At 46.4% G+C, this 27,948-nt stretch overlaps 3 protein-coding genes across 7 annotated transcripts; 2 read left to right on the top strand and 1 right to left on the bottom strand.

The window, feature by feature from the left end:
• The first annotated feature begins 57 nt into the window (after positions 1–57).
• SCRN2 (secernin 2) lies at positions 58–11,249 on the top strand. Of its 3 annotated transcripts, none has more exons than XM_048517335.1 (8): positions 58–117; positions 1,601–1,779; positions 2,454–2,635; positions 4,533–4,732; positions 4,875–5,090; positions 6,075–6,240; positions 7,923–8,115; positions 9,009–11,249. In XM_048517335.1, exons 2-8 carry the CDS (start codon positions 1,606–1,608, stop codon positions 9,168–9,170), a joined length of 1,293 nt encoding a protein of 430 aa, XP_048373292.1. In that variant the 5' UTR covers positions 58–117; positions 1,601–1,605; the 3' UTR covers positions 9,171–11,249. The 3 variants fall into 3 exon arrangements, with proteins under 3 accessions (XP_048373292.1, XP_048373293.1, XP_048373291.1); XM_048517336.1 differs by lacking the exon at positions 58–117 and adding an exon at positions 128–274 and having other exon boundaries at positions 7,926–8,115; XM_048517334.1 differs by lacking the exon at positions 58–117 and adding an exon at positions 128–274.
• LRRC46 (leucine rich repeat containing 46) lies at positions 10,935–19,094 on the bottom strand. 3 transcript variants are annotated; one of them, XM_048517337.1, is made up of 8 exons: positions 18,279–19,094; positions 16,889–16,985; positions 16,670–16,778; positions 16,257–16,303; positions 15,006–15,115; positions 13,402–13,471; positions 12,940–13,100; positions 10,935–11,623 (listed from the first exon to the last, which is right to left on the bottom strand). In XM_048517337.1, the coding sequence occupies exons 1-8, from the start codon at positions 18,286–18,288 to the stop codon at positions 11,277–11,279; spliced, it is 951 nt and encodes a 316-aa protein (XP_048373294.1). In that variant the 5' UTR covers positions 18,289–19,094; the 3' UTR covers positions 10,935–11,276. The 3 variants fall into 3 exon arrangements, with proteins under 3 accessions (XP_048373294.1, XP_048373295.1, XP_048373296.1); XM_048517338.1 differs by having other exon boundaries at positions 18,967–19,094; XM_048517339.1 differs by having other exon boundaries at positions 16,889–16,999; positions 18,279–18,524.
• Positions 19,038–27,948, top strand: MRPL10 (mitochondrial ribosomal protein L10). The gene is made up of 5 exons (XM_048517340.1): positions 19,038–19,169; positions 20,212–20,375; positions 23,135–23,302; positions 25,463–25,616; positions 27,263–27,948. Exons 1-5 carry the CDS (start codon positions 19,130–19,132, stop codon positions 27,490–27,492), a joined length of 756 nt encoding a protein of 251 aa, XP_048373297.1. The 5' UTR covers positions 19,038–19,129; the 3' UTR covers positions 27,493–27,948.

Raw genomic sequence — 27,948 nt, 5'->3', positions numbered from 1 at the left:
CCAATCCGGATTTTCGCCCTGCAAAAAAATCTGCTCAGTTGCCCAGGCTCTGGGAAACTGCAAGCAGACCCGGAAAGGGCGGGGAGGGGTTTCCTGAGTCTCTCCCCAGTATTGGAGGTCTGTGCAGGGGAAGGGTGTGCGACTTGTTGCTAGTGCAAAACTACATTGTGGGAGGGTGTGGGTGTATGTTCATGCGTGGGAAGGGGGAAGATACGTGTCGAAGATAGCTGTGAAAAGACCTTCCCTGATCCCGGGCATTGCAGAAGACGGCGGAGTAAGGGACTGCCTTGTATTAGAAACGAAAGTGCAAATGAAATTGACTTGAATTTTCCTCCATGCCAGATTGACCAGGGATCCGGAAGGGTTTTTTGCCTTCCTCTGGGCATAGAATATACATAACGGGGAGGGGGCGGTTGGTACAGACCAATAGACCACAGGACCTATGCAATAGACTGTCTACAAATGACAAGCACTGTACTCAGGTCTTTTGATACTGTTAACTGTGTTTAATCTTTGATTGTTAAGAACTACAATGAGCACAGATGTGAACAAACTACTCTGTCCCTTCTGCACATGCAGAATAATGCACTTTCAATGCATTTTGCAGCAGGATTTTACCGTGCGGAATAACAAAATCCACTTGCAAACAATTGTGAAAGTGGATTGAAAGTACATGAGCGGAAAGGGCCTATGTACTGTAGCGCAAACCCAGTAGTATCCAATGATAAGGTTTAAGATTACATTTTTAAGTAACGGTGTTGTTTTTGTTTCAGCATTGTTGTATTTGTTATAGAAATACAATTAACACTTCTTCTGAGGAACCTCAGAACAAGCAAATACCGGGAGTTTGTAAACAAGAAAATAGTTGATGAGTTCAAATTAGGGTTGTATTGGAGAAGTACAGCCTCTACAAATGTATTGGATACTTAAAGTTAAAGAAGCACTGGAGAATCCAGGCTAAGAATATGCAAGAGAATCACCATTTATGAAAGCAGATTGGAAATTTAACTTTTACAACGCCTTTGGAGAGCCCCAGTTTGAAGAAGTTTACAACTCAGAAGGAATTATCTGCCTACTTTGGAAATAAGACTTTGTGCACTAGGACTTCAGTGTGATACACTGATATAAAAACAAGGGTTAGACACAAGATTTGGTAATTTTGTGTTTATTCATGTTCATTGCATATGAAATTAACACACACGTGAAGCTTTTGCCTATTTTGAATAGATATTCCTTTGGGCAAAGAGCGGGGGTCATTGGGGAAGTGGGAGGTACTTGTGAATTTCCTGTATTGTACAGGGAGTTGAACTAGATGACCCTTCCAGCTCTATGGCCCCTTCCGCACATGCAGAATAATCCACTTTCAATGCACTTTGCAGCTGGATTTTACTGTGCGCAATAGCAAAATCCACTTGCAAACAATTGTGAAAGTGGATTGAAAGTGCATTATTCTGCATGTGCGGAAGGGGTTTAAATTTCTATGAATTTGGGAGCCTAAGAATATCCACCCACCCCAGTAAGAAAGCAGAGATCCTTTCCCAGTGCTTGGAAGGAAGTGAAGATCTCAACCTTCAAATATCTCTTGCTGTTCTATCTCTAGGAAGCATGGCAGACTTTTGCCCCTCAGTGCCCTCCTCCTGCGATTGCTTTGTTTCACTCCCGCCGGCTTCTGCTGCCAGAGAGGTCATCTTCGGCAAGAATTCCGACCGTCCGAAGGACGAAGTCCAGGAAGTGGTTTATTTCCCAGCTGCCACTCATGCTAAGGGGGCGAAAATCCAGGTGAGCCAAATACCAGCAGAGCGGAAAGGAAGATTGGGCAATTATGGGTGGAGCATGACAGGATTATAGAAAGCAGTGAGCCTGAGAGAATCCAGGAATCCTGAAGTCAGTAGAATGCCCCAGGACCCAAAATGGTGGACTGTGATCGGGAGTAGGGTTTGGCATACACGGTCAGCCAAATCAGCCACAAGTACTATTTCTTTGGTACTACGCCTGACTAGCAAGCCAGCGTTGTGTAGTGTTTAAGTGTTAGATTAGAAGAGAAGAGTTTGGATTTATATTCCCTCTTTCTCTCCTGTGGCCCAAGGTCACCCAGCAGGCGAAACTAATCCAGCTCATCAGATTACAGTCTGCCACTCATGTGGAGAAGTGGGGAATCAAACTCAATTCTCCAGATTAGAGTCCACCATTCTTAACCACTCCACCATCGTCCCCAGGGGCATCCCCAAGTCTGATAGAGAACTGCATTCTGAACTTCTGTGTTTTCCTGACCTGATTCTGGTTGGGACCACCCAGCATCCAGAAATGAGGAAGTTCGATCTCTCCCCCACGTCATGTTCCTGTCTTGGAACAGCACTTTAAAACATAATCTATAGTTTGACTCATAACTCATCTTTAAGCGTTTGAGGTGATGCACGCATTCCATGTTTTAAAAAGATGGATTTTAATTCCAGTGCACTTACATCGAAGTGGATCAGGTAGAGAAGACTCACGCAGTAATCCTGAGCCGACCAGCCTGGCTATGGGGAGCTGAGATGGGAGCCAATGAACATGGCGTCTGCATCGGCAACGAAGGAGTGTGGACTAAGGAGCCGGTGGGGGAGGAGGAAGCTTTGTTGGGCATGGATTTGGTCCGGTAAGTGCCTGTCTGGTGGTGGACACAACTTCATCCACAAGCCAGCATGGTGTAGTGGTTAAGAGCAGGTAGATCCTAATCTGGAGAACTGGGTTTGATTCCCCTCTCCTCCACCTGAATGGCAGAGGCTTATCTGGTGAACCAGATGTGTTTCCGCATTCCTACATTCCTGCTGGGTGACCTTGGGCTAGTCACAGTTCCCTCTGAACTCTCTCAGCCCCACCTACCTCACAAGCTGTCTGTTGTGGGGAGAGGAGGGGAAAGGAGCTTGTAAGCCACCTTGAGTCTCCTTACAGGAGAGAAAGGTCGGGTATAAATCCAAATTCCTCTTCTTCACATACAACCCATGTTTTGCCTTCTGCATATATGCCAGTAATATCCAGTGAGGCTGTGGAACCGTGTCTGCCTCAAGGTTCAACCCACATAAATGACAATTGAAATTTAATCCACTGAATAAAAGGAACCTCCATATTCAGAGGCAGTAAACTTCTGAAGCCCAGTGTGAGTAGGTGACACCTTGGCTTCTGTTCCCTGTTGGCCCTTCTGGATAACTGGTTGGCCATTGGCTGAGATCGGGTGCTGGATTGGATGGACCACTGGACTGACGCCCCTTATCTTTTTAAAAGTATCCAGCCTCATGAAGAATTCTGGAGAACTCAAAAGCCGGCACTCTGTTTTATGTCATTTGAATGATCCTGATAAAAGCTATATGAGTGGCAGACTCTTAACTGGTGAACTGGATTTCTTTCCCTGCTCTCCCACATGAAGCCAACTGGGTGACCTTGGGCCAGTCTCAGTTCTCTCTGAACTCTCTCAGCCCCACCTACCTCACAAGGTGCCTGTTGTGGGTAGGGGAAGGGGAGGTAATTGGGGAGACCAGGTGTTGAGGGTGCCGTCTTCTGTACTTCCGTATTCCATCTTTGGAGCCCACACTTGCTGTGTAGCTGCCCTGATGAGCTGTGAGGTGGAATCTGAAATGTTTCTAGAGTTAAGGTTGGAGTGTTTGTTTTGAAATGGTTTTAACTGAGACTTAAAGTTAAATTGTGCTTTTATTGACTTGTACACTGCCCAGAGCCCTTCGGGGATGGGGCAGTATATCAAAACTGACAAATAAATAAATAAGCCGCTTTGAGTCTCCCTTTGGAATAAAAACCAACTCTTCTAAATACGTGGCTTTCTAAATACATGTCTTTTCCTTAAAAATACGAAAGCAATGGAAGCAGCCTGCATAATATTGATAGAAGAAATATTGACATCACATTTAAAAGGCTTTAAAAAAATACCCCAAAGGCAACATATGCTCTTGGATTTTGGTGGAGCACCAACCCAGAAGTGGGGGCAGGCAAGCTGCATAGCAGGTGGTGAGATACCTCCTCACATTGAAACAAGAAAACGCGAGGAGACCCGCACTGCAAAGACACTGTGGGGCGAGGAGTGTCGCGGAAAGCATTTCATGCATAACGGGCCTGAGTTTCAGTCAGAAAAGAAGATGAGAAATGAAGTCATCAAATAAATTAATTTCTCCCTTTTGGTTTACATCATCTCTTGAGCAAGTTTGCCCTGCGCAATTCATCAGTGAAGCATTTGGGAAAAGCAGCTTTACAAGGCCCTTTCCCCACTTACCTTAAGCCCCGCGCTACTCTCCTCAAGTAGCGCGGGGTCCAGCTGCGCTCCCCACTTCAGGGGCGGCGAGAATGCAGCCGCCCCGACGGTGCCTCTCTTGCGCCCCCTCAACGCGCGTAATTCCTGGCGCCTTTTGAAATGGCGCCTTTTGGGGTCGTGGGGAAGCCGGGGCATGCACCAGGAATTGCGCACGCTGGGAATTTCGTTCTGCAACCCTCGGAGAAAGGTGAGTGGGGAAAGGGCCCCTGACTGCAGTTTAAACGGTGTGTTTCAGGCTGGGTTTGGAAAGGGGCCGCCACGCACACGAAGCGCTTCAGGTCATAACCGCTCTCCTGGAACGTCACGGCCAAGGAGGCCCATGCAAGGAGGAGCCAACCCCGTTCGTTTACCATAATACCTTTCTCCTGGCTGACCGCACCGAAGCCTGGGTGTTGGAGACAGCTGGAAAGTTTTGGGCTGCTCAAAGGATTCGAGGTGAGCATTTGCAAGAAGGCGGCTCAGGGTGGAAGAATCTAAGGACCATTGAGAGAATAACAAAGACCGCCCACTTCCTCCACATTCTCTCCTGGTTTCCCACTAGTTTAATACAACACGTTTTATTTCCCTTCTTCCACAGAAGGTGCCCGTAACATCTCCAACCAGTTGAGCATTGATGTGGACATTACCGCTGAACACCTGGATTTAAGGCAGCATGCCCGACGACAGGGGTGGTGGAACGGAGAAGAGGAGTTCAGCTTCACAAAAGTGTTCTCGCTCGTTCACCAGCCTGTCCGCATGGAGGCAGCCAAAGCTCGGTATTGTGCTGGGCGGCAGCTGCTGCAACAGCATTCAGGTACGTTTTCAGAAACCACACCGCAAAGTGGGGATGGAATTGTGTCTGGAGAAGCAGGCCTTAAAATAGGGCTCTGTTGGACCCACCTGCCCTGCCCTGGATGACCCAGCCTAGTCTGATATTGTCAGATCTCAGCAGCTAAGCACGGTCAGCCCTGGTTAGTATTTGGATGGGGGACCACCAAGGAATGGAAACTGGAACACGCGCCACACACAGGCTCTGGCAAAGACAGAATAATGTATTTAATACCAATTATCTCAAGTTGACAATATTATATAACTCAACTGAGTTATATAATATTGTCAACTTGATATAATTGGTATAAAATACATTATTCTGTCTTTGCCAGAGCCTGTGTGTGGCGCGTGTTCCAGTTTTTGACATTCACACAATTGTTTGTCTGTGGACCACCAAGGAATTCCATGGTTGCTATGCAGAGACAGGCAATGGCAAACCACCTCTGTAGGGCTCTTGCCTTGAAAACCCTGCTGCGCTGCCATAAGTCGGCTGCCACTGATGACACCTAGGGCTGATTTGGTGAGAATCTGCTCTGAGAGCCAGCATGGTGTAGTGGTTAAGAGTAGGTGCACTCTAATCTGGAGAACCAGGTTTGATTCCCCGCTCTGCCATTTGAGCTGTGGAGGCTTGTCTAGGGAACTAGATTAGCTTGTGCATTCCCTCACATGCCAGCTGGGTGACCTTGGGCTAGTCACAGTTCTTCGGAGCTCTCTCAGCCCCACCCACCTCGCAGGGTGTTTGTTGTGGGGGGGGGAAGGGAAAGGAGTTTGTGAGCCCCTTTGAGTCTCCTTACATGAGAGAAAGGGGGGATATAAATCCAACTCTTCTTCTTCTCCTTGTGGAGCCTCCATTCTGAAGTCCATCACCGTTTTCATCAGACCAACGATCAGGCCAACATGGCCAGTTGGTGGAAGCATCAAATGGCTGTCCCTTTTGGTTTTCTTGCCTCCTTCCTTGTGGCTGCAGGGCAGATCACCGCGAGCACCATCATGGCCATCCTGAGAGACAAAGCCAGCGGGATCTGCGTGGATTCTGCAGGGTTTGCGACCACTGGAAGCATGGTGTCTGTTCTCCCACTGGACGCCCATCTGCCATGCATACACTTCCTCACGGCCACCCCAGACCCTTCCAGGTGAGCTGTTGTCCCCTGCTTGATTAAAAATGTCATCCCCTCCCCCGTGGAGCCTCTTCCCTCCAGGGGCGACCAGCCTCAAGGTTAGTGTTGGGCTAGTACTTTGCCACTCTGCTATACAGAGCTTCTTTCTGAGGGAGGGGGGAAGGTGTGAGCCTGGTGATTCATTGCAGTTTGTCTGCAGAGTCTGACAAGACCAAGAAAGATCATCTTGATGGGCAAAATCAGAACTTCCTTCCATGAAAGAAGAAGAAGAGTTTGGATTTATATCCCCCCTTTCTCTCCTGTAGGAGACTCAAAGGGGCTTACAATCTCCTTGCCCTTCCCCCCTCACAACAAACACCCTGTGAGGTAGGTGGGGCTGAGAGAGCTCCAAAGAACTGTGACTAGCCCAAGGTCACCCAGCTGGCCTGTGTTGGAGTGCACAAGCTAATCTGAATTCCCCAGATAAGCCTCCACAACTCAAGCAGTAGAGCGGGGAATCAAACCCGGTTCCTCCAGATTAGAGCACACCTGCTTTCAACCACTACGCCACTTCTGCTCCTGCCACAGCATGCCAAAGTCGGAGCCTCTTGGTTTTTAACAGGTGGTGGATGCATTTTGCTCCATATTCCTATATGGTATGTGACTCTGGGAGGGAAGGCAGCATGTACAGCCAAATCTTGTCAGATCTCAGAAGCTAATCAGGGTCATTACTTGGGCAGGAGACAATGGCATACCACCTTTGCTTCTCATTTGCCCTGCAAACCCTTTGCTGGGGTCAGCGCCACCACCACCACCACATATTCGTTTGCAGCGTTTGACCAGAGCCAATGCAAGTAAATAATTCATGACACTTCCAGATCGTTGTCAGATAAACAAATAAAATCCCCAGCATCTCACATTAGTGAAACCAGCAACCAGCAAAAGGCATTTCAACACAATTTAGAAGATTTCCTAACACTTAAAATGATATCTCTTGCTGGGGTCACCAGAAGTCAGCTGGGACTTGACGGCACATTACACACATTGAATCATAGAATCATAGAGTTGGAAGAGACCCCAAGGGCCATCAAGTCCAACCCCCTGCAATGCAGGAACACACAATCAAAGAACTCTGGACAGATGGCCATCCAGCCTCCCTTTAAAAACCTCCAAAAAAGGAGACTCCACCACACTCTGAGGTAATGCATAATTCCGCTGTCGAACAGCCCTTGCTGTCAGGAGGTTTTTCCAGATGTTTAGCTGGAATCTCTTTTCCTTCACCTTGAACCCATGACTCCTGGCTGGTCCTAGTCTCTGGAGCTGCACAAAACAAGCTTGCTCCTTCACCAACACAGCATCCCTTCAAATATCTAAACATGGCCATCATGTCACCTCTTAACCTTCTCTTCAGACCTTTGACCATTTTGGTTGCCCTCTGCTGGACCCGTTCCAGCTTGTCAATATCCTTCTTAAATTGCAGTGCCCAAAACTGTACACAATATTCAAGCTGAGGTTTGACCAATGCAGAATAGAGAGGCACAATTATATCCCTCGATCTTAACCTTACTGGACACTTAGTTTCTCACGCTGTCGCTTTTGACATTTTGTCTCTTTCCTTCACCCAGTTGCCATTTAGAAAGCAAGCAAGATAGAATCTCTTTCAGACTGCCTGGCTTTGGGCAAAACTACCTGCCTGACCTGCTATCTCTTTGGCTCAGCAGGTCCGTCTTTAAACCTTTCGTCTTCGTTCCTGGCATCACTCCCTTCCCCCAAGTTCAGGCGCCAAGGTTTGGTGACAAAGACCCCATCCGAGAGAGCCCTCGGTTTCAGAGCCGGGTTGACCGGCGACCGTTTACTGTAACTCTCACAGAGGCGTCAGCCCAATCCGCTGGAAGCTCGCGTGATTCTGCAACAGAAGTGACCTCTATGCCAATGCTTAGTTTGTGACACTTCTGAGGTTTGGGGAGGGTTTTTTAACAAGGTTTCGAGCTAACTGGGTAGACGATTGTGGCTGCTATGGGAACAATGGAAGGAGAAGAGTTTGGATTTATACCCCACCTTTCTTTCCTGTGAAGAGACTCAAGGTGGCTTACAAGCTCCTTTCCCTTCCTCTCCCCACAATAGACACCTTGTGAGGCAGGTGGGGCTGAGAGAGTTCTGAGAGAACTGTGACTAGCCCAAGGTCACCCAACAAGAATGTAGGAGTGCAGAAACACATCTGGTTCATCAGATAAGCCTCTGCCACTCAGGTGGAGGAGTGGGGAATCAAACCTGGTTCTCCAGATTAGAATCCACCTGCTCTTAACCACAACACCACACTGGAAGGTTAAAATTATAACACAAGTACATTGAGACTTGTTAAATTATTCACAGTTCTCCCCTTGTAAAACTACAATTTCCTAGATTTTTGTAATGTGGAAATCACAATAGTGAAACAAACCACTGTACTTTTGTATTAGAGGGCTAGCATTCTGCTCAGACAGCCTTTGCTGCTGCTTATTCTTCGCCAAGTTTTTTACACGAGCATTTTTGGTTAACCTGCGTGGACTCTGCCCATTTTATACCTGTCTTCCACTACCTTTAGTAGTCGAATGGAGCCGCTATAAACTGGCAAAGCAGATGCTCATCCACAAAAGCTGCTCTTGGAATAAAATCTAAAGTGTCTTTTTTATTTTCATGCCTACCACCCCTCTGAATCTTGAGGGGCATATGCAGCCTTCTGCCCAAAAGAGTCTTAGCGCAGGAGAGTAGCATCAGGCCTCCTGTGAGTCTGCAACAGCCTCTTATCATTCCTTTCCAACCTCCAGGGTGAGCGTCATAAAATCCAGGAATGTTTGCAAGGACTTGAGCAGCAGGGTCTCGAAGCGATGAAGAACTTGCTTGCGGGTTCCTTCACACCAAAACCCCAGGAGTTGGCCGACCTGTTTGTTGACTGTGTGAACGCAGAACTCAAGTTCTATAAATGAAGGATCTCCTCTGTTGTACTTGCTGGTTGAGGGCAGGTGGGTTAAAGTGCCATCTTCGTATTAATTGAGACTTCCATGTGTGAACCTTACTGTCCACATGCAATAATGATGGCATTGTAGTTTGAGAGGGAAATTGACAGAATCTCCGGCGGATTCCGCCTGGGCCAAAAACAGCGGTGTGAAAATGGTGTAAACTCTTTTGTTAAACTATTTTACACCGTTTTCACACCGCTGTTTTTGGCCCATGCAGAATCCTCGGAGTTCTCATGGTTACTGGATGACTTGTTTACGTAGGAATAGGTTGTGGTTTTGAGAAATGGGTGGGTAAATGCACAAAGCTTGGCTGTCAGTGGTGATAAGCTAAAAATTGAACCTCCATATCTCCAGGTCCTGAGATAAATAAGGAGAAAGAGACTTTGTCGAAGGCTTTCATGGCTAGAATCACTGGAGTGTTGTGGGGTTTCTGGGCTGTATGGCTATGTTCCAGTAACATTTTCTCCTGATGTTTCGCCTGCATCTGTGGCAAAACCAGGAGAAAATGCTACTGGAACACGGCCATACAGCCCAGAAACCCCACAACACTCCAGAGAAAGAGACTCTTCCCTATTCTCTAGAATCTTTAGTAGCCAACGTTGGAGCATTGGTCCAAATCCCTGGTCAGAATCCAGCATGGATGTCTTATATGAATTAGAGGTCCACTAGAAAGAAAACCAGGCATCTAACCAGACAGAACATTTTGCCGTATTTATTTCCCCCCCAGAAAAAAAGACAACCCTGTGCCAGTGTGTTTGGCCTGTTTGCCAAAATGAGCCAATGAGACTCCAGCAGAATGTCCCTTGGTGGGGGACTCTTGCCATATCCTCCCCGCCCCCTTCCAGAAGAAAGAGCATCCAGGTGGGACCCTGCCATGACAGGTTGCTGTCTTTCTTTTCGTGATGCAATTTCTCATGATCCAGAGGCCAAAAAGGCCATTCCTTTCCCATCTGTGCCCTGACCAATGGTATTAATGGAGGGAAAAAATTGGTCGTATCTAAGGCAAAGTGTTGACGTGTGTGTGTGTGTGTGTTCAGTACACTGTTGTTCATGACTCAGTGGCTTTTCACCAACAACCTGCGGGGTGTGGGGGAGAATACTGGTAAATGAATATGACTCTGGAAGAAGCATTGGCATTATCTCCCCCCACCAAAAATCTGTGTGATTCCTCCAATTTTCCAGCAAAATCTCAAACAAAAAAACAAATAGCAGACTTCCTAGCAGGCCAGACTGCTAGAACATATAGAACGTGTGCCAGAATATCTGTGATGTGTGCGTTCTGGCTTCCCTTCCCAACCCTAAGGAGAAGCTCTTGCCCTCTTCCGGTCACTTCCTGCTGCTGCCATCCCGACGTCCTCCCTCCTGCTGCCATGTCTACTCTGCTGCCAGGGTGATTTGGAATGAAAGTGCCTTTTAAACAGAAGCATGAAATCCTGCCCAAGGTCTTTTGGTGCCTTGAAGCTGAGAACTGTCAGTTCTTTCCTCCTTTCCCGTATGAAAACTTTAGCCTTCACATACATTCATGGTGCCTTCCACAAAAACCACAAGTTGTTGCCTCTGTTCATGAGCCACTAACTGTACTGTCCTAAAAAATATATAGAACCTACCGTTTGCAGACTGGCTTTAACTATCTGGGAGGATCTTCACAATTCTCCAACAAACATATCTGTCCAGTATATGTTCTATATATTGGGGGAGATGGGGGTGGAGAGCAATGATAGGTAAGCCAGCTTTGGTTCAGTTTATATTTCTAGCGCAGACAAATCCCGATTTCAGCAGGCACAGCAAACCACATGGCTTGACATTTCACTAGAAAAAAGCAACTGTAACTCTACTAGGGTTCGGTCTCAATGTCCCCACCTTTTTCTGAATAGTTAGCAGTTAGAACACAAGTCATCTGCTGGGCTTCTATTTCAGGGCAGCAAGATTCCTCCCCCTACCCTTCCGCTGGCAGGCCTTGGTAAATAAAGACGGACAGTAACCCATCTGCTTGTCAAATATGTGGTCTGTACTCCACTAATGGGCTGAATAAAGATAGTTGGTGAAGTGTGTTGTTTTTTCATGGCACAAAGATCATTTCTTTGCTTTTCCCACACATTTAGCTTTACCAGATACTTCTCCTTTTGGAGTTTTCACCTCAATCTGGCTCCTGGCCTTGGCCTCCCACTTTGACATACTCAATCCTGTTTTTAAAGATGGGCTGGGTGCAGCATGGCTCTCACTTTGGAATTCAGGAGGCTCCAAGGTTGAGGTTTCAAGTTCAGGTGGACCTGGGGCCCGGGGGCTGGCATTAAGCAGCAGTTGCCTCAAGTTCTGGTGTTGGTTCAGCTCCTCGAGATGGGCTTCGTGCTCACTGAGGGCCTCCTGCCTTCTCTTTTCTGAGCGACTGGTAAGTTCATTGTGGAGGCCAACAAAGAAGTCTATTCAAGAGAGAAGAAGAGAAATGGAAATAAGAAGAGGTACGATGACAAGAGAGCCAGTGTAGTATAGCAGTTGGGAGTTTAGTTATTTATTTTATTAAATTTATGTCCCGCTCTTCCCGACCAAATCAGGTTCAGGGCAGCGTACATACAAATTAAAAACATTAAATAGTACAATAAATTTCTATAAAACTCATACTAAAATCTGAAAAACCCATAGATGGAGGACAGTCAGCAGTAACACTCCAAGCTTATGATACAGTCCTTTTGACAAAGAATTGCCACAGCATGGGGAGAGAAAGTGCACAATTTAATGTGCGTGTTGATAGCTGACTGGGGTGTTAAACTAGGACCGTGGTGGCGAACCTTTGGCACTCCAGATGTTATGAACTACAATTCCCATCAGCCCTTGCCAGCATGGCCAACTGCCATGCTGGCAAGGGCTGATGGGAATTGTAGTCCATAACATCTGGAGTGCCAAAGGTTCGCCACCACTGGACTAGGATCTGGGAAATGCAGGTTCAAATCCCCATTCTGCCATAGAAACTTGCTGGGTACCTTGGGCCAGTCACACACACTCAGCTTCAACCCTGGCAAATAGTTGGATGGGAGACCTCCAAGAAAATACTAGAGTTATGATGCAGAGGCAGGCCATGGCAAACCATCTCTGGATCTCTCTTGCCTTGAAAACCCTACAGGGTTGCCCCGTACATCAAGCTATGACTTGATTTGTTTATTTATTTTTATACCCCGCCCTACTCCCAAAGGTCTCAGGGCAGCATACAATGGCATAAAGCCTAAAATCATACATAAAATTCCTATAAATAACAATAAAAACCAATAAAATTCTATGAATAACAAGCAATAAAAACAATCATAAAACCCTTTAAAACAATCCAGCTAAAAACCCCAAATGCTAATTGATGGCCAAATTCTAATGATATCAAGGATTCAATTATTGGCCGGCCTTTTATGCATGTTTCCACATTTCTGATAAAACCATAGAAAGGGGGAGGGATCCAAACTGGCCTTCTAAGGGTATGAAGGAAGGGTTTGACGCCCTGCATAGCTCTTTGCCCCTCCTTAAGCCTAGCAGGAACAGAAATGCACACCAAGGAAAGCATTCTGGTGGTCAATGTGTGTGTGGACGTGAGGGAGCATGTTATAAAGTGCAGAGGATCTCCTTGGCTGGCTGCTCCATTGCATCAGCGTTCACGGGGCAGTGACTTCACAACAAGGATTTGTCCCAGTGTAGAAGCAGCTATGGAACCTTTCTGATATGTAAAATGTCCCCTGCAAGCGAGCTCTTTGGGTACCTTTTTCTGCACTCAGAGGCTGAGAGAGCTCTGGAATATCCTCATCGCTGTCTTCTGAACTTTCTTCTGCTTCTTCTCTGTCTCGGATAGAGGACTTTCGATTGGGGACACGCTGGGCATCCAGTTCCACCAGGTGAGGCAGGGCTGCCAAAATGGATTCCCTTGGAAGGACAATAACAATAAACAGGTCCACATAGGATGGAGGTACACGGGCAGGATATAGCCTCCATTCAGCCACAAAAGGTATCATTTCTAAAAAAAGGTGCTGAAGCCATCCATAGCATTCAAATCACTAGCTTCACACTTACAGACAACAGGCAGAGGCCAGGTGTGCCCCAAAGAAAGATGGGTCAGGTGATCTCAAGAATCTCCCCGCCATGTAAAATTCCTACATGGGTACAGCCCCATGAAGGCAAAGCTGGAAGATTGGGTAGGGCAGGGTGGGTCTCTTCCTGATCTTACCTGTAGCCATTCTGATTGGTGCATTTATTTCCTGTCAAATCAAGAACTAGGAGGCTCCGGGGCAACTCATCTGCATGGGTTATAAGGGAAAATGAAAATCAGGAAAGAAGTTGGAAGTGGAAATAATTAAAATGTGATGAGGCCTAAGGGAAAAGGATTGATTCCTGGTATTCTGGCATATTCTGAGTGTTGGCATGGTGCAGTGGTTAAAAATAATGGACTCTAATCTGGAGAACTGGGCTTGACTCCCCACTACTACACATGAAGTCTGCTGGGTGACCTTGGGCCAGTCACAGGTCTCTCAGAACTCTCTGGGTCCCACCTGTTGGAGGGAGCGGAAGGGAAGGAGCTTGTAAGCTGTTTTGAGACTCCTTTCAGGAGAATAAAACAGCATAAAAACCAACTGCATTTCTTCATTTGATGAGAACGGACTGGACAAGCACTCATTACCCCTCTCCTCACTAATTAATGGGGGTGCCTATTTTGAGGCAAAATGGGAGAAAGAGCTAAGCTATGAGGCACAACTCGCTGGGAAGTTTGCCTGTTCAATATCCAACTGAAATGACTGGAGGCTCCACAAATATGACAAACTCTCCCTTTCCTTTCAGTGAGGCCGATGTAGGAGAAAAAATCACCGAGTTGTTGCCTATTTTGTTTTGCCAAAGCCAGAAATGAACAAGAATAAAATGGCTAAAAACAATCACAACTTGTACTAAATTTGGCACAATATAACACTAGAAGATGAACTAAAATCCACACGAGTGAGAAGCAGCATGTTTGTCTCTCTCTCTTGTGTATTTATTGGAAAAGTCCTGGACACTGCCAAACACCCCAGGGTGTTTGAAGAGCTGCCTCTTCCCATACTACCTTGAGCCAAGACGAATAGCAAGTTATAAACATTTTAATAAAGTTAGTTTTCAGTTACTTTAGTTTATTTACAATCATTGACCAGCAATATTACAAAAAACAGCAAGAAAGCAAATAATACAGAATATTCGTAGATCACCGATCAGAGATGTCTGCACTCTGCTAGTGATATAGCAGAACTAAACCACTATAAGAGGTGGCAGAATCTTTATCCACAAGCAAGCACTTTACTAAGGCATGATCATCAAATCTTGGAAGCCCAGAAAACAGAGGAAGAATTAAGCATCTCCTACTATCCTGATAGAATTCACAATGAAGTAAAATATGAGCAGTCATCTCAGTCATGTGAGAATTACAAGGACACAGCTTGGGAAGATGCTAAGGTTTCTCAACCTAGAGAAACATCAGAAGTTGATCAAGAGTTCCAGAGTTAAGGAGAGCCAGTGCTAGCTCTTTCCCCCTTCTTCATGACTCCCAGCACACATAAATATATACAGTTTGCCTAACCTAAACCTTACATTTGTAGCAGAAACAGAGGGAACATAGGAAATCAATGACATGCAGAGGTACCCTAGGTAATTTAGAGTTATATTGATTCTTAGTTGGAAGGAGGGTGTTGCACTAACATTTTTGCTTCATTCTGCAAGCGACCTTTTGACCACAAGCTCGCATGAAAAGCTTGTAAATAAGTATAAAATAAAGTAGGCTCCGAAGTGGAGTTCATACCCAGCCCCTACCTGTGTCCAGAGACTCAATGAGATTGTATGAAAGATCCAGAAATTGCAGCTTCAAGAGGTCCTGGAGATTTTCCACTCTGCTGATGAGATTCCCGGCTAGGGAGAGGAATCTGTGATCATGCAGCAAGACCAAAGAAGATCACTGTGTGATTCAAGAGAAGGTGGTACCTTGCAAAGGTAGGGATGAGCTTGTATTTAAGCTAGAAATGGTCTAGCTGGCGAATGGCTGGGCGGGTAATCTCAGAATCTCTCTGTCTTAAAGCAGAACTGTGATCCAGCTTTCACAGTCAAGCACTCAGTTCATCTTTATTTAGGGTTGCCAGGTCCCCTGGCCACTTTGGTGGTGGGGGGGGGGGAAGGTTGGCAGATCCAGACTGGCAAACTCCTGGAGATTTGGGAATGGAACCTGGGGAGGACGGAGATCTCAGAAGGGTGCAATGCCATCGAGGCTGCCCTCTAAAACATCCATTCTCTCCAAGGGAAATTATCTCTGTAGTCAGTGGTGGGATCCAAAAATTTTAGTAACAGGTTCCCATGGTGGTGGGATTCAAACTGTGGCGTAGCGCCAATGGGGCTGGGCGGGGCACAATGGGGGCGTGGCCGGGCATTCCGGGGGTGTGGCATTGCTGGCAGGGCTTTGGTAAGGACGCAGCCACTGTGCCGGTCCTTGGGCGGGAAACGAATACACGCAGGCGCAGGCTGCCACGCACGCCGCTGAACCTCCTGCTAGACTGCTTCAAGTTCTGCGCGCTACTGCTGAGAGGAGGGGCATAACTAAGGAAAAATCATGTGGCAAAATCACCAATTAGTAACCCTCTCTCGGCACACACAAATAATGAGTAACCTACTCTCGGGAACCTGTGAGAACCTGCTGGATCCCACCTCTGTCTGTAGTCTCAAGATGAGCCGTAATTCTGGGAGATCTCAAGACTCTACCTGAAGGCTGACATCCTTCGTCAGAACGTTTCTTCTCTCTTTTTTCCACACATTGTCTGGAAATAGATACTAATGCCCATACCTTTCTCAGAGATATCCAGTTTTAATTTTTTTTAATGCCCCCTCCTGGCTGGGAGATTTTTTTTTAAATGCAAAAGAGAATTGCAAACTGCAATCCTATCATAGGTCACGACACCATTCTATCAGTTCATGCGTGAATTGAATATTTTTCAAGTTTCCTTTTTTAAAAAAACGCATGAAATCATGTTTGGTGGGGTGGGGGGAGGGGGGGAACAAATGAAAAATACCACTTACTTCAAGTTGGGAAAGCAGCTCAGGTTTTCAATTTTTCCTATTTGGTTCTGAAAATGAAATTAATGTCAGAATCTGTGGCCCGGTTCAAACACCATGCAATACCTTGGTTTAATCGAAGTAGAGTTAGTGCAACTGTCTGAATGCGGGCCACTCCACTGTTTGTCAAGAGGTGGGAAACGAGGATCTGAATCCAGGTGTGAAGCTGATTTATTGTCATAATCAGGCTGTTTCTGCATGTGGACGATTCTTTTTTGCTCAAAAATGAACTCACAGCAGACACTGAGCCTCCATCTGGGGTGATTTCCTGCTCTCCCCCTTGCAGTAACTATTTCCCCCTGCTTGCCTCTTGTGGATCTTTTTTGCCAGTGTTTTTTTTTTAATTGGTGGTAGGGATATGTGATTAAATAGGTTACCTGTTGCAGGTAGATGCTGTGGATCTGTTCTAAACCTTGCAAGTTTGGAATGGAATTGATTCTCTCCCTGTCTAGTCGGAGGACCTGAAGAGACATCATGGCTTGGGATCTGAAGGAAGAGATGTTTTGTTCTGCTTTCTACCACCTCTTGCTCCATTGGCCAGTATTATCCCCACCTGCCAAAATTTCAACACCCCGCCACAAGCCTTTGATACTCACATGCTTTCTGGGGACTCCACTGGAACAAAGAGGTTCCTCCGTGCAATGAGGGATTGTGTCAAGTTCACCACTTCTTTGGAGGAACTGTGCATATTCTCTGGAAACAGGAATCTGGAAATGCTTATTTTTCTGGACCTCAAAGCTGGATTTTTATTTATTTAGCATATTTGTAGTGCAATCCTATTCAGATTTACTCCAGTCTAACCCCTTTCATTTCAGTGGGTATAGATTGGAGTAACTCTGCAGGATTGCATTATTCTGGCTGTCCTTCTAAGGAATTTAGGGTGGCGCGGTTCTCCCCCACACAACAGTCCTGTGTGGTAGGCTGGACTGAGTAAAAGCCCAAGGGCACTCAGTAAGTTTCATGGCAAGGGAGAGTTTGCATCCAGGTCTCCCTGGTCCTAGCCCAATGCTCTAACCACTATACCACACTGGTTCTCAGCTAACAAAACACTGGGAAGGGGCAGATTAAACATATATTACTGAAATAACGAGATCTGGTGCAAAATACCTGGCAATAGCAGTCTCTTTGAAGTCTCTTAAGAGGAATTTTATTTTGTTGATCATATAGGAATTGTATAGGTTCATTTTATTTATGTGCTAATTTTAGGAGCTATACATTTTACTGTTCTGTATTTTGTAACGTTCTAATGCTGTTTATCCTCATGTATCGGTTTATGTTCCAGATTCTCATAATGTTGTAATATTGTTTTATCTTTTATGCATTGGTTTATGCTCAAGATTTTTGGTCATATGAGCTTAATAATAAAGAAAAGGGTGTCCCATAATAATTCAAAGATTTCTAACATGGCCATAGAAATTCAGTAAGGCAGCCAAAAAAATAAATCTCATTTCACTGGGGGACCCACAGTCAATTTCTGATTAAGAACTTTAAGTGAGCAGGAGAGTAAAGCAATATCAATGCATTAAAAATATTTTTTAACCTGTACTGCACATCTTATCACCACACTTTTATGAAGTCCCACATTCTTCTGAATCTTCTGAGTTTTTTGAGATAAGGTTTTATGTTTTCAAGACAAGTTCTGAGCGCTCTTCAGTAGGCCTAGTACTGAACATCCTACTCATATTTACTCAGCGGGAGGACTGTACTGTAAATCATATTATGCAATCTCAGTGGCCCTAAATCTCTTGAAGGGGCACGCATCCCACTGAGCTCCCTCCGCCCCTGCAAAAGATGCGAATTCAAAAAATTGCTGCTTGCAGGGTTGTGTTTTTGTGTTATGCCTTGTGCAGGTCGCTTTTGATTGGGCAGGGATGCCCAAAGGCTTATGCAAAAAAAGTGGGGGCAGGACTCTGTGTATACCATAAGTAAGCACACACACACCCCTCCGCCGAGGGCTTGCAGACCCTTTAATACAAAACTACTCACCTCCAGGCATGACTGAGCAAGTCAGCAACGTGGGATTCCTCTCGTCCCAAAAATGCAGAGCAAAGCCAAAGATGCGGGTCTGGGAATGGTCGTGGGAACCCTAGCTTGCCTGGGGTCCCATGCGTGTTGTGGCTGAGAGGGGGAAATCTTGCAATTGTGACAACTTGGGAATCCTCGGAGCAACAATTTGGGGCTAGGGGTGAGATCCCCCTGGCGACAATGAAGGATGGACCGACGTTGCAACCGCTTGGGAGTTACCTAGCAACCGCCAGAAAGCGCAACAGGGGCTTCCCTAGCAACAGATGCGCTCTTTTGTAGAATGGAAGGCTTGTATGACCTTTCCAGCAAAACCTTAAGGGTTTTTTTTTTTGCGGGGGGGGTCTTTAAGGCTTGGGGGGGGAGGGTCCCAAATAAGGACCTGGATTTGCGTGAGTTGGGACCAGGGGCGGGGGGGGGGGGGTCTTTTGTACTAGCTTGTGGAAGCCTCCTGTGTAAGGCGGAGTAATAGCTAGAATTCAGCCTAGAAAATCAGGGGTGGGCTGGGGAGAGAGGGAGGAATGGTGCTAGTTGCTCGGAAACAAGATAAAAAGGGCGGGGGGGGGATTACAGTAGAATCCTTCGCAGAGTAACTCCTATTCCACCCCTCTGAAATAAATCAAATTTCCAGCGCAACCTTATGTTAGTTCACCTCCAACAAATCCATGAGAGTCAGACAGCAATCGCTTTGCACGGGGCTGCGCACTGACTAGTCACTCCGGCTTAAGGGCTCCTCTGCCTTTAAAACTCTCCCCGCCCAACCAGAAGGAGGATCTTTGCTTCCATCCCATAATGCTTCTCTTGCATGCTTCAACATGGCTGCTGTGGGCTGTTGCAGGAGCTTTTGCAGAGCTGGTAAGCTTAAGCGGTCCTCCCCCTCCCGGTGCATTGATGCTCCCGGCTCAATGGGATTTAGCGCCCTGCCTGTCTTTTAGGCTCTAATGCTGGCTGGGGTTAATCTGGCAGGCTATGGGGCTGCAGGGCCAGTGGGTGCAAGTCGAAAGTCAGACTCCGGTGTCTCCAAAATCTGGGCCTCTCTTCCCACGGCATGTTTTGCTGTATGTTGTTGCCCCTTCTGGAGTTTTGCTTCTTAGGAGAAAGGTGCATGCAAACTGCCCGCAATGGCTTGCACATAGCCAAATCATGTCTTCAAAACATTATGAATGGCGACCCTGCTGTTTCTTTGCCTGGTTTTATGAGCCCAGCAAGGAGGCAGAGGAAATATTGCAAAAACTGACACCATTGGGATTAGGATTCTCCCCCCCCCCCCCCCCCCCAATTGTTTTTATTTTCTCAACATACACGGGAACAAACAACAAAAATAAACATTTTCACGCTGCAACATCAATACAAAACAGGAACGTGGCATGCAAAAAAAGGAAAATAACTACATAATGACTTCCTTCTATCTGATTATTGAATTCTAATCCATTCTAGGTTCATGCATCTAATTAAAATGAAACAGTTTTTCAGCTACACACTTTATCATTTCTTGTATTCCATTTCAGTCTTCTGTTTTCTTTTAAATCTCAAATCCTGCCATTATTTTTCTTCTATCATATTTTTTTTTCATATGTAGTCCGTAAAAGGTTTCCAGTGCTCATTGGGATCAGGACTTGGTTCCCTTTCCCCGCGCATTAATGCATCCCACTCGATTCGAAAGCCTTTATTGGCATACAAAACAGACTAATTCAACTCCTCATGGCCCAAAAACATAGATCCCGTGTTGTAGCCGATTGGGAACTGCTGATAGAGGCATCCCAAACAAATGACAAAAAATAACATATAGCAGTGGAGGGGACCCTAAAATACCTTCCTGATGGGATTTGGACAACTGTCCAGGTTTTAACAGGACATGGAGTCTATGCTTTCTCTCTCCTCGTTTTTACTACTGCAGGCTGGCAGCCCACCATTCAGTTGATCCGTGGCGCCAAATCTATCACGCGTCACTGGAGGCCGATGAACATCATGAGGCAGAAACTGATGGCCATAACGGAATACATCCCACCAAAACCTCTCATCCCGGAGGAGTGCATGCCCCGCGTCAAAGCTGTTGAGGAGGTAATGGCGCAGCCCAATCAACATCCTCTGTGTCGATCTACTGTATTCGTAGTTTGAAACCTTGAGGAAATTCCTGTGTGGTATCGGCAGCTGTATTGCAGTATGTATGATTTTTAAATGACATGCAACCCAGTTTATCCTCATAGGATCACTGCTGAGAACATTGGGCACAGGAGTCTGTTACTTTACGAACTGTTTGAGGTGTGATTTGCTATGTGGCTTTTTGACTAGCAAACTCTGAACAAATTAGTTTCTTAACGTTTTTTAGAACATTGTCGTGGCCCCTACTAAGCCATGAGGTTCTTGCAGCTGTTCACAGTGATATTTGAAAGAATACATATTTATTTATTAACATATTTGTACTCAAGCCTTGTGTTTCAAAGGCAACATAAAAGCCTGAAAATTAAAAGTGTACAAAATATGAAACGGTCTTCGTTTGTACCCATCCCTAAGAACACACCTGCAGCTTATGCCCTGTTAAAAGTACTTGCTTTCTAGTTCCTCATAAAAACTTCTTTTAAGAACCTGTTGCAGAAGGTGAGATCCACTATAGAAAAGAGAAGAAGGAGAGTTTGGATTTATACCCCACCTTTCTGTCCTGTTAAGGAGACTCAAGGTGGCTTCAAAACTCCTTTCTCTTCCTCTCCCCACAACAGACACCTTGTGAGGTAGGTGGAGCTGAGAGAGTTGGGAGAGAACTGTGACTAGCCCAAGGTCACCCAGCAGGAGTGCTGAAGCACATCTGGTTCATCAGATAAGCCTCCACCACTCAGGTGGAGGAGTGGAGAATGAAACCAGGTTCACCAGATTAGAATCCACCTGCTCTTAACCACTACACCACACTGGCTCTAGTGCAAAGGTCTTCAAACTATGGCCCTCCAGATATTCAGGAACTACAATTCCCATCAGCCTCTGCCAGCATGGCCAAGTAGCAGGGCTGATGGGAATTGTAGTTCCTGAACATCTGGAGGGCCATAGTTTGAAGACCCCTGCTCTAGTGGAATGCCAAGCAGGCTACCTTAAAGTGAGGAGCAACTAGACCAGGGCAACCAAAAGATAATATAGATAAGACTGCTAAAGCAAAGTCGCAAGAAGTTGGAAATCCGAGAAAGGTCTCACAGTGGAATGCTGGGAAGACAAAATGAGAGAATGTGCTGTAGATACAGGTCTATACAAACTAGGACAAAGAGGCTTAGAGACAGCTTCTACTCTAGAGCTGTGGCTATGCTGAACTCCATGGCTTCGTGTGGATGTGTTTGGGACTGTGTAGGGATGGGTGGAGGAAGGGGAAAGTGAGGATGGGGTATGAGTCTGAAATTGTGTGCATCGAGGAATGCTGCTGTAAATTTCGTTGTGCGTGCACAATGACAATAAAATGCTTATGCTTCTGTGGCCGCTAATCTTGCAAATCAGTGCTTAAAACATTAATTGGATGAGAAATGGAATCCTTATTTTTTTATATGTATTTGAATCGATCATGTAAATATAAGATAATTCAAGTTTTGGAAATTAATAATCTCTAATTGGAATAGTAAAAGTAGTTTGGAGCAAACATATGACAAAGATTATAAGATTTTATAAGGTCTTTCTAGTAATCAGAAAATGTTATTTTGGGATCCATTATGTAATATGTTTTTAATATAAGGGTGAGTAGATATTTTCTGTGCTGTAGCTTTTAGTATTTTGCATCATTTTCTTTTTTCCTTTTCGGATCTATTTAATAGATGTCAAAAAGTAATAATACATTATTTTTGTAAAAGACTGCTAATGCAAAATCAACAGAACCAAACACCGACTGGGTGGAAGGCAGACAAACTATTTATATTCTGTGTCTTGTCGAAGGCTTTCTGTCTGGCCTTATGATCCAGCGATTGACTACTATGGCCAGTCTAGAATTTCTTTTGCCAGTTGACTTAGGACTACTCCAAAGATGGTTAAATCCTCCATAAATTCAAGATAGTATTAGATGTGTGTTACCCGGATTTGGATTTATGCCACAATTTTCTGCTGACCGTTCCCATTGCTCTTTAACTTATTTTGTCAGAATTAGTCTGTATCTCAATTGCTTTTGCTATTCAAATAACTTGATAACCAATTGCATGCCCTATAGGCTGGAAATGTGGGGTGGAAATTTTGGAAATCATAAATGATTACCATGTGAACAAATCTGGAAACATTATTTCTTTTGAACTCCCCCCCCCCCCACCACCACCACCAGTAATTTATATATTTAGATTATTTCTACCCTGCTGATATGGCTTATAAACAACCCAATTAAAACTATTAAAATATTATTCGCTAATCTGGTTTCCCCTGCTGACTCATAAAAGTCAGAACCTGATTGGTTTCCAAGGCATTCTGTTGAGCCGCACTAGTTCTGTTGTCTTTTAAATGATTATGGTTACTTTGGCATGCAGCACCTTCCAAATTCAGATTGTGCACTTTGGACATCAGTATGCCTTAAGGTGAGCCCTGACTTGTAAATAGTGGGAACTGCGGAGGTGAGTAAACTTGGGTGGCTGTACCAGCAATGACAAAATGGTTTTCAAAAGTCTGTCTGTCTGTCTTGTCTTGTCTCAAGGATAAGCCTGGAAGTCCAAAGGGTAGTAGTTGTGAGACCCCATTGACTGATCTTGGCGTTTTACATATCCAGAATAAATCCCTTTTGACTCGTGGCCTCTTTCAGGTTTGATGGGTCTTTGCCCAGATTCCTAACAGCTGCCAACAAATCTGTTTCCCCTCCCCATCCCACCCTCCAGGAACATGGCTTTACAAAGCTTTTGCGTCGCCAAGTGGAGGAAACGTTTCGTGAGAACAACATGATTATGGTGTGCCAGTACAACTCTGCTCCCTCGTACAACATCACTCTCATGACGAGCACGAGCTCAGTTATGAAGCACAACATCCATGCATACATTCCCAAACAAGCGAGGTTTTCGAAAGCAGTTACGGTAGGCTGTTCTTCTGACTATGCTAGAGGCAACCTGTAGCAAACCCCCACCCCCACCCCTGGATTGCTGAATGCTGTATGGAGTAAAGGTTTTACATATAGATCTGCTGTATTTAGTCCAGTAAGACTCCGTGGAGAAGGGGTAATCACGTACATGATCACATGTATCATATGTCTCCAGGTTTTCTGTATCAGGGACAAGGGGGGCGGGCAGCTCTGTTTTATACCGCTGGCTGCTTTGACATTATCTAGAAAAAGAGGCAGTGTTAAAACTGCCAACAAATGTCACTCAAAGTGGGGCAGATTTGGAAGTTCCTGCTCAGAGCCAACTGCTGAATAATCTTGGAAGGCCAAAAGAATGTTCATAAGACGTTTTTCAAAGGGCCCCCACCTATGTGATTTTTCATCTAGCGATATGTGATTGACAGCTGGCTCGATCATACTGTAGTGGTGGCGAACCTTTGGCACTCCAGATGTTATGGACTACAATTCCCATCAGCCCCTTCCAACACGGCCAATTGGCCATGCTAGAAGGGGCTGATGGGAATTGTAGTCCATAACATCTGGAGTGCCAAAGGTTTGCCACCACGGCTGTAGAGCAAGTGTCCCCAACCTGTTTGAACCTCCAGGCGCATTTGGAATTCGGACTCAGCCTGGTGGGTGCAGGAACAAAACGGCTGTCACAGGAGGCAGAGCCAGCCACAAAATGGTCTGCGGTTCAGTGGCACGACAGTGCAGATCCTCTTCTGCTAGGATACAACAGCGAACGCAAACCAGTAAAGAGGCTCATTGCTGTAACAAAAAAGTCCCTCCCCAGACCTTACCCACTTCCGAAAAACACTTAGCAGGCATCAAAAAGGGTGTTGGTGGGTGCCGTGGGGCCCATGTGCACAATATTGGGGACCCCTGACATAGAACATAAGGGCCAGACCCTGCCAAACGCCTCCTTTCCCCCACCACTTAGTTTGGCCTTCCTTCAGCTGGATGCTCTGGGTAGCTGAAGTTGCCTAAATGTAACACCTGGAGGTCCCACCTGGTGCCTGCATCTTACCTCAGTCTAGTCCAGGGGTAGGGAACGCAGAAGCTCTTCCAGATGCATTCAGGGAACTTCTGGTCCCCACTCAGCCTCTGCCAGCATGGCCAGGGTGGCTGCATGCGCACTGGTAGGGGCTGATGAGGGGAATTGCCTAGGTTCCTGAACTATCTGGAGAGGTCGCAGATTCCCCTGATCCTCCCTCGAGACCCAGCAAAGTTTGCAGGCTTCCTCCAGCAGCCGGTGAGCTGCTTCTGTTAGAGGATGGCTCCATGAGCTGGTAGAAACCTTTAAACTTTGCTAGTCCAAGCAGCAGGGTACAAGACCATCATCTTCCCAAACAGCAAGGCATGATGTGACTGTACTCCATGACCTGCTCTTTTCCTTGGCCTGCTGTCAGTCGAAACAGGTGACTTGGCCACAGCTTGTGTGTTTCTTCCTGGTGGATGTAGCTGTGGTCACAAGGAAAGGGGATTCAAAGGATTCACGGAGGAGAGAAGCATCAGTGTGCAGAAGCATGTTGAGGGGAAATAGCGCCTGGGGACAACACCTCCAGGCGCTCCTGCACCCCCCCTCAGGGGCGGGGCTTGGACTGAGCCCCGCCTCTCTGCAGGCCGGCTCCTTCCATCCCCAAGGCCTGGGGAGGGCAAAAGCCGGCCTGCACGAAGGGCAGGGCTTGATGGGCAGCCCAGGAGGGTGCTGTGACCACCCACCGCCAAGCCTGGCCCCCTGCCTCCTAGAGGCTGAGAGCGGGGCGGGGCGTCAAAACTTCGGCTGGGGCGCATGCTCTTTTGTCACATGGGAGGTGGTGCGCCGCTTCCCCCACCCCCCCCCCCCCCCCCCACGGGATCAAGAGGAGTGCGACCCCATGTTAACCCATAGGCCATGTCTCCTGTCCAGTGTATTTTAAGCCACAGTGTGTGAGGCCTCCTGTATTCACAGCCAGGCAGCAAATCTCCAAAACTAGGTGGTGAAATTTGGGAAGAGGGCCTTGGCGTTGGTTCTCCAGGGCAACTGGTCAGCTGATGTGTGAAACAAGGATGTTGGACTGACCCCCTGATCCCCTCCAGCTGGGCAGCTCTTACGTTATCTTTACCATTTCAGATCATTATACCTTTTCTTGCGGGATCCAAATACAAGAACCTCCTCCCTCTTTTTTTGGGACGCAACCTGCTACTGGTGAGCCCAGAAACGAGGGCTCGGGAGAGACGCTGCTTAGAGTCCCGGAAAAGCATCCCTGAGTCATCAATCTCCATTGGTAAGATGTCAAGAGAGGAGGAATGACAGGGTTGTTACTTACCCAGGAAAAATACTACAGATTAGCTGTCAAAAATGCAGGAGCCTAAAGATTCAAACCAAATGAGACCCTAGAATTCAGGTTGGCCAGAAAATTGATCCAGTTCGTTGGCATTTTACTCAACTCACTGTTTTCACCCACGGGAGACCCAGTTGGCTCATATTAGCATTCCTTCTAAATACACAGATTGTCAAACTTCATGCTCCTCAGGATGTTAAAGAGGTTCACGGACAACCTGCATCATGTCCTGCCCAAGCCTCAGTGCTTTAAGGTGGATGACATGGAACTGTAGTCCACTGCATCTGGAGAGAACATAAGTGGAAACCACCTATCCCTCTAAACCATTTTACTGCAGTGCAAGGAGAGGCTGGGACAGAAGGAGGCATGGGGCTAACTACAGAGTGTGCTGTAACAAATGTGCGCATTTTGGGGAGAGCTGGAGAAAGCTCGGGCCCTGTCATCAGGAGTGTCCTCAGAGCTAGCCCCAGGGGCACTGAACTGCAGGCTCTCCAGATGTTTCAGGAGCTGAGAATTCCATCAGCCTCTTCATCAGCATGGCCCAATTGGCCATGCTGGTAGGGGCTTGATGGGAACCAAAGTTCCTCTGAAGACCTCCGGAGAGAGTCAGTAATCTCCCTGCCTTCTGGGCTAGCCTGATCTCGTCAGATTCTGCAGGAAGCTAAGCCAGGAGATGGGACCCTGGCTTAGCCTCCAAGAAACACCATTAGGGTTGGTGGCATTAGAGGCAGGCAATGGCAAACCACTTCTGAACATCTCTTGCCTTGAAAACTCCACCAGGGGTCGCTATGATGTGACTTGATGGCCTTGGGAGAAAGAGCCAAGCCAAAAGCTGGGAGTTGTATTGAACATACGGATGTACATTCAGCGGATAATTTACCAGGAGGGTTGGAGCTGCAGCTGAGCCTTTGGAAGGCTCCTGGTTCGATCCCTGGCACCTCCCTTCTAACAGGGTGAGGAGGAAGCGACATGTGAAAACTCCTCTACCCAAATCTTTGGGGACCTGCTGCCTGTCGCAGGAGGCAAAACTGCCCTTGATGGGCTGAGGGCCTGACTCAGTAGGAGGCATCTTCACTTGTGTTCTTGTGAGAAGCCAATTTGCCGCCAAGGAAAACAAAATGATCAGAAAGACAAGCAATACAACACATTGTCATAAATACACTCACTAGCCAGCGTGGTGTAGCAGTTAAGAGCAGGTGGATTCTAATCTGGAGAACCGGGTTTGATTCCTCACTCCTCCACCTGAGTGGCAGAGGCTTATCTGGTGAACCAGATGTGTTTCTGCACTCCTACATTCTTGTTGGGTGACCTTAGGCTAGTCACAGTCCTCTCAGAACTCTCTCAGCCCCACCTACCTCACAAGGTTCTTGTGGGGAGAGAAGGGAAAGGAGCTTGTAAGCCACCTTGAGTCTCCTTACAGGAGAGAAAGATGGGGTATAAATCCAAACTCCTCCTCTTCTTCTTCCTCCTCCTTCTCCTCCTGCTTCAGCATCTTGGAAATTGTGCCGAGCTTAAATTCTGCAACCTCTCCCCAAGTTAGATTTTATACGTTGGGTGCTACCAGCTCACCGTGTATTGTCTTTTTCCAGGAGGCTGCGTTGACAACACTATCATGAGCAAAGAAGGCTTCACCAACTATGCCAATCTGCCTTCCATGGCTGCCAGCCAAGGAGAAGTAGTGGGGGCTCTCTCTCTTCTTTCCTCCCAGACCAGCACACTTCTGCAGCGTGGCCCCATCCACCTGACATCCTTGCTGGACCAGTATGTTAAACAGCAGACGGGCAACGGGGCGGAGGTGAAGGAGGGGGGCGACTCCTAAGAAAGTTGGACGCCCGTCAACGAATTCCCCAAGTTTGGGTGGATGGGCTTAGTCGGCGGAAATCCTCTGAATCAAGTGGACTAAATGGAGGTAGATTACAAGAGAGCTGTTGGAATATAGATTTTCCTCCGGGTATTAGGATGATATTTGATTTATATAGCTGGCGGGGACCAGCCCACCAAATCAAGTCACCCAAGTTCATTATACACCATCACAGAAGAATTTACAAGCTCAAGAATTGGAAAATCTGGCTATTCATGTGATACAGCATCTGGAAGAATAATGCCAAGTGATAACAACTGCTAACCTTAACATTATTATATTTTTCTAGAAAGGAACTTATTGTTTATATTCGGTTGGATGATTGGGTTCTGATTGGGTTCTGATTGGGGGGTAAGTGAGCTCTTGTGACCTGAATGTGAACTCTTTTATCTAAATAAATGTACATTTTTTGCA

Source organism: Sphaerodactylus townsendi, linkage group LG15 (genome assembly GCF_021028975.2).
Source record: "Sphaerodactylus townsendi isolate TG3544 linkage group LG15, MPM_Stown_v2.3, whole genome shotgun sequence".
NCBI classification, from domain to species: Eukaryota; Metazoa; Chordata; class Lepidosauria; order Squamata; family Sphaerodactylidae; genus Sphaerodactylus; species Sphaerodactylus townsendi.
Note: the sequence above shows the minus strand (reverse complement) of the source record. Positions and strands in the feature narration are given on the sequence as shown.

Coding starts and splice junctions, on each gene's coding strand:
- SCRN2 (XM_048517335.1), top strand. CDS start 1,606: ATGGCAGACTTTTGCCCCTCAGTGCCCTCCTCCTGCGATTGCTTTGTT. Junction 1,780..2,453: donor CTAAGGGGGCGAAAATCCAG/GTGAGCCAAATA, acceptor TTTTAATTCCAG/TGCACTTACATCGAAGTGGA. Junction 6,241..7,922: donor GCCACCCCAGACCCTTCCAG/GTGAGCTGTTGT, acceptor TCTTTGGCTCAG/CAGGTCCGTCTTTAAACCTT.
- LRRC46 (XM_048517337.1), bottom strand. Junction 16,779..16,888: donor GTGGAGTCCCCAGAAAGCAT/GTGAGTATCAAA, acceptor CTCTTCCTTCAG/ATCCCAAGCCATGATGTCTC. Junction 15,116..16,256: donor AGCTGCTTTCCCAACTTGAA/GTAAGTGGTATT, acceptor GCATGATCACAG/ATTCCTCTCCCTAGCCGGGA.
- MRPL10 (XM_048517340.1), top strand. CDS start 19,130: ATGGCTGCTGTGGGCTGTTGCAGGAGCTTTTGCAGAGCTG. Junction 20,376..23,134: donor GCGTCAAAGCTGTTGAGGAG/GTAATGGCGCAG, acceptor CCCACCCTCCAG/GAACATGGCTTTACAAAGCT. Junction 23,303..25,462: donor ATGCATACATTCCCAAACAA/GCGAGGTTTTCG, acceptor TTACCATTTCAG/ATCATTATACCTTTTCTTGC.